This window comes from Chrysemys picta, chromosome 6 (assembly GCF_011386835.1).
Source record: "Chrysemys picta bellii isolate R12L10 chromosome 6, ASM1138683v2, whole genome shotgun sequence".
In the NCBI taxonomy this organism is placed as follows: domain Eukaryota; kingdom Metazoa; phylum Chordata; order Testudines; family Emydidae; genus Chrysemys; species Chrysemys picta.
Window position 1 is genome coordinate 20,747,294 of NC_088796.1, and position 21,957 is coordinate 20,769,250.

General features: G+C 42.2%; 1 protein-coding gene across 2 annotated transcripts in view; it reads right to left on the minus strand.

The window, feature by feature from the left end:
* Positions 1-21,957, minus strand: part of ATP8B1 (ATPase phospholipid transporting 8B1) — a 125,975-nt gene that overhangs the window by 20,026 nt on the left and 83,992 nt on the right. For both annotated transcript variants that reach the window (XM_065598792.1, XM_065598791.1), the window contains exons 11-21: positions 21,751-21,839; positions 20,733-20,923; positions 19,622-19,830; positions 17,651-17,694; positions 17,310-17,466; positions 15,332-15,520; positions 10,533-10,645; positions 9,702-9,866; positions 6,082-6,193; positions 2,808-2,883; positions 746-878 (exon numbers count right to left, since the gene is read on the minus strand). In XM_065598792.1, the coding sequence (XP_065454864.1) occupies positions 746-878; positions 2,808-2,883; positions 6,082-6,193; positions 9,702-9,866; positions 10,533-10,645; positions 15,332-15,520; positions 17,310-17,466; positions 17,651-17,694; positions 19,622-19,830; positions 20,733-20,923; positions 21,751-21,839 (1,478 nt within the window). The remainder of the gene's footprint in view (positions 1-745; positions 879-2,807; positions 2,884-6,081; positions 6,194-9,701; positions 9,867-10,532; positions 10,646-15,331; positions 15,521-17,309; positions 17,467-17,650; positions 17,695-19,621; positions 19,831-20,732; positions 20,924-21,750; positions 21,840-21,957) is intronic.

The window sequence follows — 21,957 nt, forward strand, 5'->3', positions numbered from 1 at the left end:
GGGTGGTGTGGAGCAAGCATTGGGGCGGGAGCAGAGCCGGTATTGCGGGTGTGGGCCTGGATGTTAAGTGGGTGGGCCACAGCCCACCTGTGGCTATGCATATCTGTCGCTCATCAATAGGGGAACGTGTTCCAATTCATGTCGGTCCGCATATCCCTCATTTGCAACTTACAGTAAAGTACTGCAAATGACAGATATGCAGATTGGGCCCGATGTGAATTGGAACATGTTCCCCTATTGACGAGCGACAGATATGCGAAACAACAGATAAGGGGGAGACGTATACTGGGGACCTCCTGTATTTCAACCATGAAGTAATGACTGCTGTCTGTTCAGAGCATGTCGGGGCTTGAAAGATCTAATTTTGCATCTTTCTGGTTCTTTAGCACTTGACTTTCAGAGTCCCCTGATTACGAATAATTCTAACATTAGATTGTTCTTTTTACAGGAGATTCTTTTTTGCTTTGATGGTTAACGTTGATAAATGAGAGATATTTTATTGCTTTATCTATGATATTTTCAAAGACTAGTTTTACAGTTTGGCATTTTATAGATGGAGGAAACTGAGGCAGAGAGGTTAAATATCTTTCATTGGGTGCCTCAGGGCAGCAATCAAGTGAATGAAGGAGTAGTTAACGATAAGAAACATAGGATTCCAATTTACAGCACTATTAGCCTTTGACCTATTATGTATCCCAGAAAACTCCCCAAATTGAAGTAATGGAAGAGTCTGCTTTATACATACCAGCCAGGAACCAGTGATTATTAAAGCACGATTTCTACCAGATTGAAAGAATGGCTCATTCGTTCTTTGAGAGGAGTTTATATTTGATTCAGCTTTGTTATTCTGATTTTCCAACCTTGTTTGAAGAAGAGCACTGGAAAATGAATGAAGAGTTTTAATGTAGGTCATCTAAAAACTACAAATACTGACTTATTTTTATAGTTACTATTGTAGTGGGCCCTATCTATGGGAAATCTAAAGGTAGACTTCAAACCAAGCTAAGTGTGAACTGCTCAGTACTTGGATGGGAGATCTGCAAGAAAGGCATACAGCATATGATGTAAGAAGTGGTTAACAACTCTGTGGGTAGCGTTCTGAGTCAGTATTGCTCCAAAGCCCTAACACAAAGGGTAAATTGCATTCCCCTGATACTGATAATGTCTTTCAAATTAAATGAAAAGGGAAAATCCTGGCCTCTTATGGTTATTAAAAATTGCATGGCACTTTTTATAAAAGCAAGAGCATTAGTTGCAGTATTGCAGCTAGGTGATTATAACTTGATATCTTAAGTTTCCCCATTCTTGTAAAATTTGTTTAGGGGAAAAAAAATCTTCAATTTCTACTGTAAAATGTTGTGTTGTATTGCTATTTCTCTGAAACAGCTGCTATATTTTCATCCTAGAGGTTACTGTATTACAGTGGTGGATAAAGTTGATATTGTATGTCTTAACTATCGATAGCTTCAACAATCTGTAAAGTATGTTAGGATCTTTCTGGGTGAAAGGTGCTACGTAAGCATCTGTTGTCCTAACTTAGTGAAGTACTTATACAAGGTGCTGAACTGAGTTATTTAGTTATTGTGATAGCATCAAGTCAACAATGGTTGGCTTATTACCTCCACTGTTTTTAAAAGACATGTTTCTGCCTGATCCACAATGAGTAGGGCCTTACCTAATTCACAGTCCATTTTGGTCAATTTCACGGTCATAGGATTAAAAAAATCATAAATTTCATGATTTCAGCCATTTAAATCTGAAATTTCATGGTGTTGTAATTGTAGGGGTCCTGACCCAAAATGGAGTTGTGGGGGAGGGCGGGGGTCACAAGGTTATTGTAGGGGGGTTGCGATACTGCTACCCTTACTTCTGCGCTGCTGCTGGAGGCAGCACTGCCTTCAGAGCTGGGCGGCTAGAGAGCAGCAGCTGGTGGCTAGGAGCCCAGCTCTGAAGGTAGCAGCAGTGCAGAAGTAACGATGACATGGTATGATATTGTCACCCTTACTTCTGCACTGCTGCTCGCGGGTGCTGCCTTCAGAGCTGGGCGCCTGACCAACAACTGCTGCCCTCTGGCTGCCCAGCTCTGAAGGCAGCCCAGAGGTAAGGGTGGCAATACTGTGACCCCCCCTAAAATAACCTTATGACCTCCCCCACAACCCTCTTTTGGGTCAGGATCCCCAGTTTGAGAAACACTGGTCTCCCTCGTGAAATCTGTATAGTATAGGGTAAAACCACCCTAAAGACCAGATTTCATGGTCCGTGACACATTTTTCATGGCCACTAAATTGGTAGGGTCCTAACAATGAGTAGGTTGCCTTGGTAAACTACTATGCAAAATAGTAAAAATAAATAAATAAATAAATAAAATCCACAAACCACAGCATAACTGAATATTGGCCACTACTGTGGCTTCATCTGTGCTACAAAATAGGGGTGTGATTCCCCTTGCTGATGTACACATACTTGCGCTAGCTTGATAGGGTATGTATTCTGCATGGCTCAGCTGTGCCTCCACTGCCTCTACCCCCTCTACCATGGCTATACTGTTATTTGCACTCACACTGGCTCGATAGGGGCTAGCACAATTATGCATACGTGAGCAGGGGAATCACACCTCCAGCTCGTAGAGTAGCCACAGCCTGCGTTTCAGTTACACTGTTAAAGCATTGTAAACACCATATAGGAGGAATCAAAGGAGATAGCCAGATAAAGAAAGCAAGCCACAGGAACAGTGTGGTTACTTTGAATATTTTGAAATTTGAGATTTTAAACTCCTACACAAAGAATTGTGTATGCTTGTAACTTGCCTGATATCCTCTCCATAGCAGATTGTAGTTTCATCTGTTAAAAGTTCACAAGAAAATCCAATGTTTTCAGCAGTTTCTGTAACAAAGTCACACGTTACTAAGATTCTTTAATGAATCATTATTAAGGCTGCGAGTTTGTCACAGAGGTCATCCGTGACTTTCTGTGACTTCTGCAGCGGCCAGTGCGCCTGGCTCAGGGGTAGCTCAGGCAGCCCCTGCACATGCAAGCACCACCCCCGCAGCTCCCATTGGCTGCAGTTCCCAGCCTAGCAGCTCAGCAAGAGGGATGTCACCTTCTGGGGAGCAGTGATCTCCAACCTTTTATGCCCAAGATCACTTTTTGAATCTAAGGGCAAACCTGAATCTACCCCGCCCATACCCCTAGGCCTTGACCCTTCCACAAAGCCCCGCCTTGCTCACTCCATCCCCCGTGCTCTGTCGCTTGCTCTCCCCCACCCTCACTCACTTTCACCGGGCTGGGGTAGGAGTTTGGGGTTTGGGATGGGGTAGGGGCTGTGGGATGAGAGGTTCACAGTGTGGGAAGGGGCTCTGGGCTGAGCTGGGGCAGGGGGTTGAGGTGCAGGAGGGGGTGCCGGGTGCTGGCTCTGGGAGGAGGTTTGGGTGCAGGAGGGGGCTCCTGGCTGGGGCAGAGTGTTGGGGTGCAGGAGTGGGTACAGGGTGCTGGCTCAGGATGGGGCTTGGGGTGCAGGAGGGGGCATGGGGTGCTGTCAGCGGGGGGGCATGTGGCTCCGCGCACTGCCCCTCTGCAAGCACTGCCCACGCAGCTCTCCCAGCCAATGGGAACTGCGGGGGAGGTGCTTGCAGGCAGGAGCAGCACGTGGAGGGAGACCCCTGCCCCCCCAGCTCTGGGGCTGCACTGGCCGCTTCCGGGAGTGGCATGGGGCCAAGGTAGGCAGGGAGCCTGCCTTAGTGGCAGCCACACTGCACCACCAGAGATTGCGATTGACTGGGAGATCCTCTAAGATCGACCAGTCAATCACAATCGACCGGTTGGTGACCACTGCTTCAGTGGCTGCTCCGAGCTGGGGTGGAGTCATGCACTAGGACTGAGAGCAGGGAGCCTGTGTCTCCTGTGCTCTCAGTGGTGCCCCTGCTGGCACCAAGGCACCATAGAGTAGGAAGCAGTCTGAGTTGAATGCAGAGGGAACAAAAGGTGGACTGGGGGAGGGAAAGGCATAGATTGGAACAAGGAGTCTGATGAGACTGGGACTGATTGTGGGGAGGGGGAGACACTGGGACTCTGACAGTGAGTCCAGAGACTGGGACTGTGGGGATGTATCATCCCTACACCAACCTAATGGAAAGTTCCATGAGGAGGTAAGGGTCACGATGGGACACTTGCAAGGTAATAAATCATGGCCTTATGTAAGGCCCCCCTGGTGGTCTAGGGATTATATAAGATGAGGTAAACAAATCATGGCCTTATGTAAGGCCCCCTGGTGGTCTAGGATTATATAAGATGATAATGCCTTATGTAAGACCCCCTGGTGGTCTAGGATTATATAAGATGAGGTAAACAAATCATGGCCTTATGTAAGGAACGGTTGAACCAATCGGTGTGGGGCTATACATGTGATAAACACATGATTCTTCTTGTCCAATCCGTAGATGTGTGATTATAGCCTAATTGTGTTATGTAATGTTGAGAAAAACTATAAAAGAAAGCTTGTAATAAACAGAATTGGATTCAGCTTGCAACCACATTGGTCGTGTACTTTATCTGCTCCGCATGAAACCCCACATGGGACTGGCTAGGCAAGAAAAGTGGCACAAGACACCTAAGGAATAGAGACACGGATGTCAAGGAAAATGGGAATGGCACAAGGAGCCAGGAGTGGGGGAAAAGAAAGGATAGAGACAAGTCAGAGGGGATGGGGCAGCAGCTTGCATCTCATTCCTCTCTAATGCTGGTCCACAAACAGGATAACTAGGTTTGGCAGAATTTGATTAAAAAAAAAATTCCAATGGATAACCTTGATTTTTATTTTTAAGCTTTTTTTGTTTTTAATCTATTTATTTTTTCAGTTGTGCAAAATTATGGGTTTTAAGCATTTTAAATTAGTTTTAAAACCATTAAAACACAAACTGCCATCATCAATATGTCTACTATTATCCTCATTTACTCCACTATAACTGTGTTGTGTGGTGGATGTAAACTTGGTTCTAACCTCAATGACGACGCCTGTGAGTGTCAATATGATACTACATTATGGAATTTGGTTTTTTGTTTGCCTTTTTAACACCTAGGAAATTACACACACGTGCACAAAAAAACCCTTACGAACATCCACTTTTAAAATGAAGTAGTCAGAAGTTAGAAAATGCCTGTGTATCAGCCTCCTGGTGTGTATGCATTATGATAGTCTCATTACATGATCACATACTATTGTGTTCACAGAACCTCTGTACAGGATGGACTTGCTCTGGGGTTGAGTTATGGTTGTCTAGTTAAGTAAACTCATCTGAAGAACCCCTGCTTCATTTTTGCAGAAGTTGGAAGGTGTGTAGTAAATGAGGCACAGACTGCAGGAAGAGTAAGGATGGTTCATGGTTAAGGCAGGTGAACATTACCCTGGAGAATTGGATTCTATCCCTGCCTCTACCACCAAGTTCCTGTGTGATAATGGGCAAGTCACTTAAAGGTTTATTCTCTTTTGCAAAACCATCTTTAAGAAGAAAGTTTCCTTTTTGTCCCAGCAATTTAAAAGACAAAATTCACTTGCATGAAACAGCCAGGTTTTATAACCATAGAAACAGGAATTAATAATGGAAATAGCAACTCATTCTTCTGTTAAAGTCATGTCTGTCATCAACATTATTTTCCAATCAATTACCCTTGTGATTGGACAAGTTAATTAGTTGGCAACCAATTGTCATACATTAGTTTCTCATTTGGAAATATAGATTTCCAAGATTTTGGAAAAAAAGATTTTTCTCTGAAAATAATTCATAGGTTAAGGCCATGATGGTCATCTAGTCTGACCTCCTGCACAACACAGACCATACAATCTCAGTAAACTCAGCATTAAGCGGAACTTCCATCTGAGCTATTTCACATCTTTTAGAAATATATCCAGTCTTGATTTAAAGACTTCAAGTGACAAAGAATCCATGATATCCCTACGGAAGTTGTTCCAGTGATTAGTTACCCAGTTGAGAATTTGAGTTTTATTTCTAGCCTGAATTTGTCTAGCTTCAGCTTCCAACCATAAGATCTCATGTTTCTGCTATTATTATAGTACTGTAAATATACCTTTTTTGTCACCAGTAAGCACCCAGATTTTAATGTCCGCCTTTGCAAGTTTGGAAATTGTTTCTGGAACACCATCCTGTAGTTTGTCTTCAATAGCTGTAGCACCCAAGAGCTGGAAGTTATTGGGAACACAAGCGTTTAATAAGACAAAAATCCAGAGAGAAAACAGGTTTAGTTTGTAGTATAAAATGAAGCTATTTAGATACGGAAGAAGATACTGTTGTCTCTTGTCTTATGCTTAGATTGTAGGCTCATTGGGGCAGGAACCATCTTTTTGTGGTCTGTTTGTACAGCACCTAGCACAACAGTGTCCTGGTCCATGACTAGGGCTCCTAGGTACTATGATGATAATAATTGATGATAACTGGGGAGAGGGATATGGGTACTATGATGATAATAATTGATAATTGGGGGGAGGGATAGCTCATTGGCCTGCTAAACCCAGGGTTGTGAGTTCAATCCTTAAGGGGGCCACTTAGGGATCTGGGGCAAAATCAGTACTTGGTCCTGCTAGTGAAGGCAGGGGGCTGGACTCGATGACCTTTCAAGGTCCCTTCCAGTTCTAGGAGATGGGATATCTCCATTAATTTTATTTTATTTTTATTTATTTATTTTTAAACACCACCATTACAGAACTAGATGACTGATAGTTGTTATTATGTAGGATACCACAGGAAACATTTTCATCTGTGTATTGTATTCCTTCCCAGTTACATATAGGATTTGTTTACAATAATTACAACTATATAGTATCAGAGGGGTAGCCGTGTTAGTCTGGATCTGTAAAAAAGCAACAGAGAGTCCTGTGGCACCTTTAAGACTAACAGATGTATTGGAGCATAAGCTTTCATGGGTGAATGCCCACTTCATCAGACTAATAAATTCTCCACTTCAGATACTGAATTTTATGTTTTAAAGACATGTTTTTAAATAATGTTTTACTGAACTCACACAGTAAATAAATAAATAAAATTAAATTAATGGAGATATCCTGTCTCCTAAGCTGGAAAGGTCATCAAGTCCAGCCCCCTGCCTTCACTAGCAGGACCAAGTACTGATTTTGCCCCAGATCCCTAAGTGGCCCCCTCAAGGATTGAACTCACAACCCTGGGTTTAACAGGCCAATGCTCAAACCACTGAGCTATCCCTCCCCCACCAAGAGAGAATGTCAAGAGCCTAAGGTAACAGAAGTGCTTTTAAGAGGGGACAGTGACACCATGAAGTCTTGCACTATCCAATACCACTAACAAGGTGGTAAAGGTAGCAGATAAAGAGTGATTAACAGGTGGTTGATATTACTAAATAGAGCATAATAGTGGTGTGGACTAAAACAAACTGCCAGCATGAAGTTTCCTCAGTAAGTGGATCCCATTTATAGTCATAATTGTGCAGTTTGTTTGCAGCAAAGAGTTCAAAAGAGGATATATCCGAGACTTCTTAAATCCAGAAAAATTTACTGTAAGAAAGATTCCCACAACAATACTGTTGCAAGCTGGGCTGCATGACTGAGATGGCTTGCCAACACTCTGATCTATAGTTAATTTTTAGAAAAGCAGTCCAACACATATTGCCGGCTCAAATGGGAAATCAGTAGTTAACAGTGTGGTGATCCTGGAATTCAGAGTTAACCAGATCATTTTAACAATAAACTTTTTCTTGGTATACTTCAGATGGCCACGTTCTGCTTTCTAGTTACCCCAGAGAAACTCTTTTAAAGTCAATAGCATTTGCCAATTCAATAGAGCCCGATTTGGTCCAAGGTATTGGGTTTCTTAAAAAAAAAAAAAAAAAAATCTTCACAATGACTGTGATGAGAGGTTTTTGTTTTTTTAAATGCTATTTGCAATTTATACTCTTGCTTCTCATGAAGTGGTCTCGAATATACCCAATTAAGAGTTATCTGAGTGACATATCTCGATCAGACTGTTTGATCCATCTAGTCTTACCCCCTGTGTCATATTAAGCAATATTCAATCCTTCAAATAAAGGCAAGTTAACTCCATACCATACTAACCGGTTGCATCACACACAGTGGAGATAAATTTAATAGTAGAAGTATTTCCAAGCTTTAAAGAGGAAATAACCTTTGAACAGCTATAGCAAGGTTCCCCTTTTGCAAATTATTTGTAATGCAGTTACCATCACAGTAGATAGCTGTTTATCTATCAAATTTTAAAACCTGAACTTTTTTTTAATAAAACTCGTTTCTGTGCTAGTGCTACTGGTTACAGAGATATTAGCAACCTTTCTGGAATGGAGGAAAAAAGTCCAGTGAAAGCTAAACCAAAGAAATCCATGTTCCTTCATTCCCCGAAGCTCTCTAGAACTGAGTTTTGGCAGTCTCAAAATCTTAATTAAAATTGTACTCACAAATGTGCTAATCAAAAAGGGCTATTCAGTTTCCACAATGGTCTGTTACTATTTGGACACGAATAAAAACACGTTTATAATTTAAAATATTACAACTTATTCATAGATTCATAGATCCTAGGACTGGAAGGGACCTCGAGAGGTCATCGAGTCCAGTCCCCCGCCCGCATGGCAGGACCAAATACTGTCTAGACCATCCCTGATAGACATTTATCTAACCTACTCTTAAATATCTCCAGAGATGGAGATTCCACAACCTCCCTAGGCAATTTATTCCAGTGTTTAACCACCCTGACAGTTAGGAACTTTTTCCTAATGTCCAATCTAGACCTCCCTTGCTGCAGCTTAAGCCCATTGCTTCTTGTTCTATCCTTAGAGCCTAAGGTGAACAAGTTTTCTCCCTCCTCCTTATGACACCCTTTTAGATACCTGAAAACTGCTATCATGTCCCCTCTCAGTCTTCTCTTTTCCAAACTAAACAAACCCAATTCTTTCAGCCTTCCTTCATAGGTCATGTTCTCAAGACCTTTAATCATTCTTGTTGCTCTTCTCTGGACCCTCTCCAATTTCTCCACATCTTTCTTGAAATGCGGTGCCCAGAACTGGACACAATACTCCAGCTGAGGCCTAACCAGAGCACAGTAGAGTGGAAGGATGACTTTGTGTCTTGCTCACAACACACCTGTTAATACATCCCAGAATCATGTTTGCTTTTTTTGTAACAGCATCACACTGTTGACTCATATTTAGCTTGTGGTCCACTATAACCCCTAGATCCCTTTCTGCCGTACTCCTTCCTAGACAGTCTCTTCCCATTCTGTATGTGTGAAACTGATTTTTTCTTCCTAAGTGAAGCACTTTGCATTTGTCTTTGTTAAACTTCATCCTGTTTAACTCAGACCATTTCTCCAATTTGTCCAGATCATTTTGAATTATGACCCTGTCCTCCAAAGCAGTTGCAATCCCTCCCAGTTTGGTATCATCCGCAAACTTAATAAGCGTACTTTCTATGCCAATATCTAAGTCGTTAATGAAGATATTGAACAGAGCCGGTCCCAAAACAGACCCCTGCGGAACCCCACTTGTTATGCCTTTCCAGCAGGATTGGGAACCATTAATAACAACTCTCTGAGTACGGTTATCCAGCCAGTTATGCACCTACCTTATAGTAGCCCCATCTAAATTGTATTTGCCTAGTTTATCGATAAGAATATCATGCGAGACCGTATCAAATGCCGTATCAAACTTACAATAAGGTTTTTTTCTATTTCTTCATATACGTTATCCAGGGCTTCATCACGGTTACTTGCAGCTACACTAGCTTCCATGAACTTTTTATTCCATGCTTCATATTCACCATGACTAATGTCCTTGTAGCAGAGGCATAATGTCCTCAAGGTCTCATTTGCAAAAATCTGTGGGAAAAAAGAGAAATAAGCTGCATAGATTTCAATATTGGCTTAAAATTGAAGTTGAGAAGACATGCCATGACTAGTCAATCTGAAAGACCTCAGTCACTGGCTGCTACTGTACTCAGAGTGTATGGTGAAAGTTGGACACTGCAGAATATCCAAAAATGAGTTGCAGCCTGAAAGCATTCTAATCCTTCACTTCTGGTGTTAAATAGAAGATTCTACAATCATTTGGAAAAAATGTAAAACAATCAATGCAGGAATAGTACATAGTGCAATTTATCAGTCAATCTACATAGGTCTAGAAAACGTGCTGCAAAGTACAAGGAAAAAATTGAATGGAGCAGGAAAGTCTGAAGTGACATGCAAGTTTCTCAAATAATGAAAAACTAATTTCAATATGTACAATGCAAACATTTAAAATACAATTCCATTAAAAAGGAAAAAAAGGGGGGAAAAAATCACGTTCCGATTTCGAACAACAGAATGTCTAGTAGCAGCAAAATAAGTTGTTTTGGATGCTATTCAGCTTTTTTGAAAACTTTGTTCTAGTAGTACAATGGAGCTATATATTTCATAATTATTTAGCAAAGTAGAAATAAGTCAACTCAATGCAGTTGTAGGTAGGTGCAAATAGCTTAAAATGGCATTTAAAAAAGCAAAACTTACATCTAGTGCTTCCTGTGTAATCTGTCTCTGAGGATTCATTGGATGCAAACGTTCATAAATTACTGTATCAGCTCCTTTACAGTAAAGTTTAATGTTTCCATCTGGTTCTCTTACTAAATCAGAGAAGGGAAAGAAAAAAAAAGCTGAGGGTAGATGTAATAAAGAATACATTTCTGATCTGAATTTTGTGTCTCGCTATTATGTCATCAGTTTTCTGATAACAGGAAGATCTCTTTTTTTTTTTTTTTTTAAATTAGAAGACCTGAAATATTCCATCAGAGAACTGAAGGTTAAATAACAGGGCAACCAACACACAACTTCTTTAAACAAGAAGAGACATTTGAGGCTGGTATGCCTAGAATTAGAATTACTAAATCAAGTTTCTCTCTTATACTGGTATAAGCTCTTTGATGCGGGTCAACAGCTTAATTCTGGTTCACAAACACATCATTTCCTCCTCAGCCCTGCTGCGAATAAACAAGGTATCGAAATTGGTAAGAACTGTGTTTTGAGAGCATTTTTTTAAAACATCAAAACACAATTTGCTCACAAGAGCAGGAGAGAGACTACAGTGAAGATATGTTGCAGTGTGCCTGCACTCGCAATAAAATAAAATAAACCTGAATTTGATATGGTCTGATAGCCCACTATTGAAATTGTTTTAGTGAATTTATACTTCATGTACTATGGAAGAAACTAAGATCAAAACTAAAAAACTGTTCATTACTATTAAGTGAGATAACACTTCAGCATGCAAACAAAATGGTCACTCCCCTCTCCTAAGTGTTCTTCGAGATGTGTTGGTCATATCCATTCCAATTAGATGCGTGCGCGCCGTGTGCAGTCATTGGAAATTTTTCCCCCTAGCAGCACCCGTCGGGTCGGCTGTGGAGCACCCTGGAGTGGTGCCTTCCTGATGCTCAATATATGACCCTGCTGACCCGGCGCCTCCTCAGTTCCTTCTTACCGGTTACTCCAACAGAGGGGAAGGTGGGAGGGTTTGGAATGGATATGAGCAACACATCTTGAAGAACAACACTTACTAGAGGTGAGTAACAGTTTTTTCTTCAAGTGATTGCTCATAACGATTCCAATTAGCTGACTCCCAAGCCTTACGTAGGCGATGGGGTCAGAGTTAAGGAAATGCTGATTGTAGCACCGCTCTGCCGAAAGCTGCATCATCTCTGGCGAGCTGGATAGTGGCGTAGTGAGAAATGAAGATATGTACCAAAGACCAAGTTGCTGTATCAGGACCTGGGCCAAAAATGCTGCTGACGGGGCCTGGACCCTTCTGGAGTGTGCCATAAGAGCCAGGGCTGGTACGTTGGCCAGTTCATAGCATGTGCAGATGCAAGACATGATCCAGGAGGATATTCTTTGAGATGAGACCAGGAGCCCTTTCATCCAGTCTGCCACCGCTATGAACAGCTGGTTCAACTTCCTGAACGGCTTAGTGCGCTTGATGTAAAAAGCTAATGCTCGCCAAACATTGAGGGAGTGCAGCCTCTGCTCCTGGTTACTGACCTGCAGCTTAGGGGAAAAGACAGGCAGGAAAATGTCCTGACTGGTGTGGAAGTACGACACCATCTTGGGAAGAAAGGCCGGGTGAGGCCTGAGTTGCATCTTATCCCTGTGGAAAACTGTAAGGTGGGTCAGAGGTGAGGGACTTTCGCTACCTTCCATGACAGATACAGGAGGGACCAGTGGTTTGAACGGGGGCCCCATGAGTCTGGAGAGGACCAGGTTGAGGTTTCTCACAGGGACAGGCTACCTGATCTGGGGATGTAGGCGGTCCAGACCCTTGAAGTGACCAACCATAGGGTTGGCGAAGATGGATCACTGGACGCTCCTGGGTGGAAGGCCGAGATAGCAGCGAGGTGTAGCCTTATGGAGGACGCCGCCAGGCCTTGCTGTTTCAGGTGTACAAGGTACTCCAAAATGAGAGGTGCAGGTGCCTGGAGAGGGTGTACGATGCTGGTGACACCAACACGAGAATCTCTTCCACTTCGCCAGATACGTGCCTCTAGTGGAGGGATTCCTGCTGCCAAGAAGGACCTCCCTTACTTGTTCTGAGCACAAAAGTTTCATGGAGTTCAGCCATGAAGCTTCCAAGCCATGAGGTGGAGGGACTGCAGGTCGGGGTGATGGAGGTGACCGTGGTCCTGAGTGAGTAAGTCAGGGAGGAGAGGTAACGTGGCCGGGGTGTCCACTGACAGTTTCAGGAGCGCCGTGTACCAGTGTTGTCGAGGCCACACTAGAACTACCAGAATTATCCCTGTCCCATCCCTGTGGACCTTGAGCAGGACCTTGTGCACGAGAGGGAACGGGGGAAAGGAGTAGAGCAGTTGACCTCTCCAGGGTAGCAGTAATACGTCCGTGAGCGAGCCTGGGCTGTGGCCCTGGAAGGAGCAGAACATTGGGCACTTCCTGTTGCGGTGGGTGGCAAACAGGTGGATCTAGGGAAACCCCCACCTTTGGAAAACCAGGTGTATGACATCCAGCCGAATGGACCACTCATGTGTATAGAAGGACCTGCTGAGGTGGTCTGTGAGTATTGTTTGGACCCCTGGTAGAAAGGATACTTCCAGGTGAACGGAGTAGGCTATGCAGAACTCCCACAGCTGGAGGGCCTCCTGGCACAGGGGAGAGGAACGGGCTCCACCCTGCTTGTTGATGCAAAACATGGTGGTGGTGTTGTCCATTAGAACTGCTACGCACTGGCCTTGTAGTCAGGCTTAAAAGACCTGGCAGGCTGGGCACACCGCCATCAGCTCCTTGATGTTGATATGTACAGAGAGCTTGTCCTGCAACCACAGGCCCTGTGTCTGGAGGTCTCCCAGATGGGCACCCCATCCCAGAGCTGACGCGTCCATAATCAGGGACAAGAAAGGGTGAGGAAAGGGACTCCTTTGCACATTGCTTGAAGGCTGAGCCACCAGTGGAGAGACGTGAGGACCTGCCCCGGCACCGTGACTACTGAATTCAAGCTGTCACGCCCGGGGCAGTAGGCCAAGGTGAGCCATGCCTGCAAAGGCCTGAGCTACAGCCTGGTATGCCAGGTCACATAAGTGCAAGCAGCCATGTGGCCGAGGAGACTCAGGTACCCCCTTGCTGTTGTGATTGGGAATTGCCGGAGGCTTTGAATTATGTCTGGGATGGCTCGGAATCGGGTCTCTGGCAGAAGTGCTCATGCCTGAACCGAGTCTAACACCGCAATGATGAATTCTATTCTTTGGGTAGGTTCCAAGGTCGACTTCCCCAACTTGAGGAGGAGACCCAGTCGCTCAAATGTGTACCTGACCAAACGGATTTGAGACTGCACCCACCCCGAGTGGTGCCGTGATTCTATCTGCGGTGCCGAGGGACAGAGCATCGCCAGTTTGCCTTGAGACGGTGCCACTCAATGTGGTACCGGAGGCTTGGCGCAAAGGGTGGGTGACCTCGGCACTGTCATGACGATGAGGTCCCTCGCGGCCTTAAAGGTATCCAGGGTGGATGGCAATTCCACCTCCTCGATGACCTGGGCCGGGGAGTCCAACGGCACCAAACTTGACGGTCCCCCTTGTGGGGCCGAAGTTGACAGTGCCATCTCCATAGATTTCGGCCCTTGGTGCTCCTCTCAAGGACGTGCCCCACTGGCTGACTCCAGAGGGGTGGGCCTCTGGGATGGAGAGCTGCTCCTCCCTGGCTTCCAGTGTTGCTTCTGTGCTGGTGAGTGGGAGTGGTGCCGGATCGACCCCACCGGTTTTGGCACCGGGGAGCGGTGGTGCCCGGGTCTCTGCCAGAGTCCTACCGTGATGCCGCTTCCATCACTGTCACTGGGGTGCTATGCACTGATGAACTTGGCGCCAGGTCTTCCCACGCTGGTGGAGGCTGTGGTTTAAGTGCCACCTCCATAAGGAGCTGCGAGGCAAAAAGTCTCGCCTCTTTTTAGTTCTGGGGCAAAACCCTTTACAAATCCTGCACTTGTCGGCTTGGTGAGCCTCCCCCAGACACACGCGTCATGGGGGTCACCTGTTGGCATGGGCTTTTGCAGGACTTGCAGGGCTTGAACCCCTGGGACTTGAGCATGTAAACCCTCCCAAGGAAAATCAGTCGGGATAGAGGGTAAACCCCCCGAGCCCAACAGCTAACTACTAACTAAGAACTAACTAATAATTACAGAAAACAAACAAACAAACAAAGCTAGGGAAACATGGTAGAACTTGCTAAGCTACAGTTCCGACCGTCACTGGAGGTAAGAAGGAACTGAGAAGGCGCCGGGTCGGCAGGGTCATGTATCGAAGGTGCCACTCTAGGGGGCTCCACAGCTGACCCGACTGGTGCTGCTGGGGAAACACTTTCCGACAACTGTGCACGCGACACGCGCGCACCTAATTGGAATAGATATGAGCAATCACTCGAAGAAGAACTAGACATTATAGGGGTCCTCAAACTTTTCATAACACGGACCCGCATTTTAATACAGAGATTGTCCAGTGGACACATCTGCATCCATTCACAGACCACCTCCACTTGCATTCAGAATTGGGTGGACCACACTGATAAAGGAATAATATCTTTGACAGCACTACAACAATCACTTAACATGTCAGAGTATGGTTAGAAAAGCCTTCTGTGTATTTCAGTTTCATTTAAAGCATTTTAGCAGCTGGAAATACAGAGCAGCCACCACCATATAACCAGCCATTTTGCCAAAGACAACCATAACAGCACAGTGTGAGAACCTCCGTTCTACTGGTTTAGAGAGTTTCTCTTTAGGGGTCTCTAAAAATAAAGCTTTTTTGAGATCAGCTTACCAATAACAGACATTCGTTTTCTATCACTGTTGAAGTCCAAGATAGCAAGAACATCATAAGTTCTTTCAATCCCCATCTCACTTATAGTAATGGTATTCTGAGTTCGTGAAAGAAAAGCAAATCCAAAATTTCTGGCTGCTGTTACCAGGGCTCCTTCATCTGGGGAGGCCGCTTGATAGTTGAGCTGACCTATAGTATTAATAGAGTGAAAAGGGAAGAAAGCCATAGTACATGTTAGTAACTGATGCCCTCGTCTAGTGTGCTGCATTTAGAGTCATTTGGGACTTTAAACAACCCCATGCTTTGTAGCAATCAAGGGCCATATGGGGTGTTTAATATTCTATACTTTTGATTTCTCTCACTAACTCAGGATCCATTTTTACTGTGGATTTAATTTAAAAATGGAGTTGGAATGGTCTAGCAATTCAAAGACAGAATCTGGGAGCTCATTTAATCCCTGTCCTGGACTCCTTTCAAATAGGCAAGTCATTGAACCTCTCTTCCTCAGCTTCTCCATCAGTAAAATGGAGATAACAGAACTTGGTTACATACAAGTGATTTTTATTTGTAGAATCTTAATTTCTCATTTATTTCATTGCAGCATTTTGGAAAATAACAGCCTCAAACCAGAAAGCTGTGGCCACATTAACCATTGGAAAAAATTAACTTTAATTAGAGAAGACCAAGAAAAGCAGGCACAAAGTTACAGTGAATAAAGTCATAGATTCCAAGGCCAAAAGGGACCATCTAGTCTGACCTCCTGTATAACACAGGCCACAGAACTTCCCCAAAATAATTCCTAGTGCAAATCTTTTAGAAAAACATTCAGTCTTGATTTTAAAATTGCCAGTGATGGAAAAATCTACCATGATCTTTGGTAAATTGCTCTTATGGTTAATTGCTCTCATTTAAAAATGGATGTCTTATACCCAGTCTGAATGTGTATAGCTTCAGCTTCCAGTTATTGGATCATGTTAAACTTTTATTTGCTAGACTGAAAAAATCCATCAAATATTTGTTCCTCATGTCTCCACACAAGTATTTATAGACTGTAATAAAGTCACCCTTTAATCTTTCTCTTTGTTAAGCGAAATAGATAGAGCTTTTTGAATCTCTCTCTCTACAAGTATGTTTGCTTACCTTTTAACCATTCTCCTGGCTCTTCTCTGAACCCTCTCCAATTTATCCACATCCTTCTTTATCTTAATCTAGTTACTGAATTCAGATAAGACCAGAACAACAGAGTGGCTGGAAAATTCAGCGCTTTGTCCCCTCCTTTTGCATACAGAGTATGTTTGGACTCAGACTTTTATCCTTGCTTCCACAGTTCACCACTTCTCCCCACAGCCACCCATCTGCACCCTTAACCTTTATTCATTCTTCAGATTGCAAAGTTCAACATTCCTCTTTATTCAACTTAGTCCTCTATGGCACTGTATATATTTGTGCATATATTAGAACCATTATGAGGGGGAAAAGCACATTTACTGAAGGGGGAAAGTGTCTATAGTCCTAATCATGCCAGCACATAAACAAATACTTAACTGTTTATACATGAGTCATCCCATTGAAGATTAACTTCAAGTGCGTGAAATTACACGTGTATGTAAAATCTGTGCTTATACCTGTGTGTTTATTTTACCCTTTATTTTGTGTTAATGCTTTTGAAACTCTGTACACCAAATACAGGTTTTCATAGAGTGAAGTGTAATACTGCGAAAACACTAAGTCCTCTGTATTTTGTATTTGTAAAACATAGATTCAGAAAATGTTTATTGAAGCAGGTATTTAATATAAATTTATGTCAAAATTGTGAATTCAAAAGTCAAATTTGAGACTTCATGGCACATGTAGAGATGGGCATCTTTAGCGCAAGCACTAGCTTAGGATTTATACAATAGCCTGGTGTTCCATCTCACGTGTGTGAATTATGTTAAAGTTGAAGCTACCATGTGTCCATTTTACACAGAATACTCACCATCAGAAGCATCCACCATTACCGTGTGGCAAATTGCAAGCAGAAAAAAGAATTGTCGAACTTCAGTCTCCTTTCCACATCTAATTTGTTCTATCAGATAATGATCACAAAACGCGAGTTTCCCATCTGCATACATGTTCCAGCTAAAATCAACTTGCTGGATTAGGAAAAAATGAACAGAATTTGAGGTGAATGCAATTACTTCATGCCTAGATAAAAGCCTCTCATTACTTGGGGGGCAAAAATCCCCTAAATTAAAAGAAAAATTAAATCCTAAACCTCCTATTTCAAAGCCCCAGTGTCTTCAACACATTCTTAGTGAAACAAGTCAACTGACTTACCTCTTCATGGTTTTGATGTTGTCCAGACTCATCCCTGGATTCTCCTGTAATGGAAACAATATCGTTCTGAAATCTTAAAGGTAAGTATCTGACAATTTCAATGTCTAGTGCTCAAAGTAGACAGAATACAAATTAAAGGGAATTTCAGTGTATCTAGGTTTTTTTTTTGGCACCCATAATTTCACAGTATATAGGGTTTAATTTTCAAAAGTGCTCTGTGTTGGCTTAACTCTGTTTCCACTGAAGTCAATGGTAAAACTCCAATTAACTTTAAATGGGAGTACAGCTTCAAAATCACAGCCAGCATTAGAGCTTGTGGGAACCTGATTTTTTGTTACATAACAAAATTAAAAAAAAAAAAAATCCTGTGAACTAAATCACCAAAAAAAACAAAAACAAAAAACAAACAAAATTAGTTTTGGGTTGATTAAAACATTTTGTTCAAATTTTATTTTTCATTTTAGAATATATAATAAATTAAACCAAAGGTAGTTTCAAAATGAAAGGTCAAACATGCTGTTACAAAAAGGTCAAAAATGGAACTTTTGACTTTATTGAAACATCTTTTCCGCAAAATTTGGTTCTAAATGAATTTCTGAAAGGCAACGTATTTCAGTGAAACATATTGCTTTTGAGAAATCAGCATTTTCTGACAGGCAGAATTTTCCTTTGGCAAAATTTCCAATAATTTCTACTCCGCATTGACTTAAATACCAGCTATAATTTTTTTTATACTATGGCTCTTTTAAAAATGGCTAAAAAACAACAGCAATTTTGAATAACTTTAGCAGCAATGATTTAGTCAGGAAAGTTTAACCAAAACTGGTACATCTGCACCCTTCAGGTGAAACAAGAAGTAGAACCAGCAGATCCCATGGACCAGAGCTGGCCAGAGGATGACAATTGCATTTCATGACAATTTTTAACGTTTTAAATGTTTTTGTTCCTCACAGGAACCAAATCAGGCAGAGTTTACATCCCAGATCACTCTGAACCAGGCAGAGTAGGATCTTGAATCTGGGTCTCCCACAACCCAGGCCACTGCCATAGCCACCAGGTTAAAGAGTCTCTCTCTCTCTTTTCTTCTCCCCTCTTGACGAAAAACTTAAATCAAAAAAGATACAATCGCCATGAAATATTTCAGCTTTGACAAAACTAACGTTTTGTCAAAATATGCTGTTAGCCAAAAGCGTTCCAACCAGCTTAACTAGACAGGCAGAGACCACGCAAATTGAGCCAGAAAACCAGCATAATGGTGCCTGGTCCCTTTTTCTGCTCCCTCTGTAAAGCCCCTTCAGAAATTGTACTGCTCACCCCTCTACCCACCAATTAGTTCCCCCAAAACGGAGATTTCTAGAGTCCAGAGTGCGTGAGTTAATGCTGCTTGGATTATCATTAACATAGCCACAAAGTGTTCTGTGGGGTTAGTGTGCAAAGTGCCCGATTCCCATAGCCATCTCCCCCCATCCCTGCCCCTCTGTCTACTACACGCAAGCTGGGAGTGCAGAGAGTGGAACAGGGGAGAAAATGTTTTTGAAGAGGCAATCTCATGTTCATCCCTCAGAACCAGCTGGATCTCTGTCCTTGTAGAAGCAAAAAGGTACTATACCCTTTATATTTTGGGGGTTGAGAATATCAGAATTTTCACAGTGGAACACACTTGTGTCACTGAAGTGCATTAACAAATAAGCACTTAATATAGTGGGCATGCAACAGTTAAGATTGAAAAACAGTTGCCAGTAGAGAGGCGTAATAGTTAGCAATGACCCAGACTTGCAGGGATGGTGTCCCTAGCCTCTGTTTGCCAGAAGCTGGGAATGGGCGACAGGGGATGGATCACTTGATGATTACCTGTTCTGTTCATTCCCTCTGGGGCACCTGGCATTGGCCACTGTCGGAAGACAGGATATTGGGCTAGATGGACCTTTGGTCTGACCCAGTTTGGTTGTTCTTGTGTTCTTATGTACTTACCGTATGTTTGTCCATTTATGCAGCATTTTTTGAATGCCATGATGTTCTGTGTAAGCGTTCCTGTCTTATCTGAGAAGATGTAGTGGATTTGTCCAAGCTGTTCATTCAGAGTGGTGGTTCGGGCCTTAGCAGGTGTATCCTTCTCAGGGTAATACATTTGCAGATCCCAGTTTATAAAATAGCTTTGGCCTAAACGAATCACTTCAACACTAATTGAGTAAAACACAACAGCAAGATCATACCATTAACAGGTTGCTATACATTAAAATGCAAAGACATTATATAGATCTATCAAGTTCTGAATGGATTTTCAAGGACACCAGTAAAGCAAATAAACCCATGTTATCGTATGTGTTAATATTTAGAAATTATACAAAGGAGCTAGTTTATGTCCAAAAACTCACCCAGGATACAAGCTACTCAAAACAATCGATTAAAAGTGCACAGCTCAGTTTAAACAGTCCAGTACAAGTCAGATTAGAGACCCCAAATGGAGCATGTCAAAGGTGATCCCATATTACCACCACTGGAGAGAAAACTATATTCAATAGTAAAATGTAACTACAAAGTAGACATCATCTTGGGGGCTAATTGAATACTAGATTGACAGCCAAAACTCAAAGTACTTTTCAGTAAAACATGAAGTGTGAGCCAGTTCTCGGTCTTAAAAAAGCTGAATGTAGAACATACGAAAAAATTCAACATAGGGCCTAATCTTGTAAGCAGCTTCTTCCATGCAGTTTCTCAACAGGACTGTACAGAACTAGCTTACACACAGAAGTAAATTCTTTCAGGATCTGACCTATCACTGTACATTGTTTGACTATTGGAGAAGTAATTTGTTCATGTGTGCAATTTACCACCACACAGTATTAAATGTATTAAAGAGGCCAAGTGTTTTTAACATTAATTTTGCATTTCAGTCAAGTTTTGTACAGCCTAGGGACACACAGTATGGCTCACCTTCCTTTGAAAATATCAGTAAGAGGAAAAGAACACAACATTTTTTTGGGAACGGGAGATTGGAGGAAACCGCATCAAATGGAAATACAATTTATTTTACTCCATACCCACCACATTTTCAACTTTAAAAACAAAGAGATTTAGTTACCTCACATAGAGAGAAATGGGAACCATAGTGTTAAGAACAATGATGTAGCCCCAAAAATTAAGGAAGCCACGGTACGGAGGGCTGTAGTCTTCACCATCATAGAGGTACCAAGAAGTATTGCCAATCTGTTGCTCCCAATAAGTGTGTCCAATAGCAAGGCCAGCTGACAGGAGGATCAATACAACAAAGATCTAGAACATAAAGTGCCAAGAGTGTTCTTTGTAAGTCAATGGCCTTATTTGCTAGGCTGGATTCCCAACCTTGACCTCTATGAAGATTCTCATGAGACGTATTCTTAGTAGTTATTCAATAAAATGAAAAACAGATCTACTAGGGCAACCTTTCCCTTGAAAGTTCTGTTTTAAAAGAGGACATTTGCCAAGATATTAATAATTACAAAGACACTACGTCTTTACCTGTGTTATGAACATATGACAGATTTTTCCTCAAATTGACCTGTGTTTGAACTGAAGACGTTTTTAAGGTCTAATTTTCACATTTTACTATATGCAGATAACTTAACTATTGCATTTTAATTCCGTTTGGAAATGAAACTAGCAACAGTGAAGTGCCTGGGGGCCAATTTTTTTTTGTTTTAGTTCAAGTCTAACTTAGCCAAAGTTTATAACATTGCAGGTGAAATGTTTAAAATTAATTTTAAAATAAAAAATGAGCATTTGTTAAAAAAAAAAAATCAATGAAAGTTTGTTTACTCATTTTGTAATTGTTTTCCTTTATAATAAGGCCTCAACCTTACTTGCTGTTCTAGACAGGCAGGCCCACCACTGACACAAAGCCCATTGACATCGAGTGTCTAACCACAAAGTGGGATCCACCCATGTGGCACTTGCAAGGTTAGTGCCTAAATTTGGGCCTGAACATACTTGATAGTATGTCGCACTATGAATAATGATTATTGAAACTAGGCATAACAGGACAACATTCACACCTATAGAGCATGAACTCCAAAAATGTAACAGAATAAAATAAAAAAAAAAAACCAATCAAAGTCTGTTACCGTGTAAACCATGTAGTTCATGAGAGAGTCAATTTTAGTCCTTTTAAATCTGGTCTTTCCACTGTTTTTCATTATTTTTGTGTCTCCTCCTAAAAAAAAAAAAACACACAAAAACAAAATTCATAAAAATAAAAAGAAAGACATCAAGCGTGAATATCATTTCATAAAAAAGTGTACTAGACCTTGTAAGTTTGCAGACTCGGATAC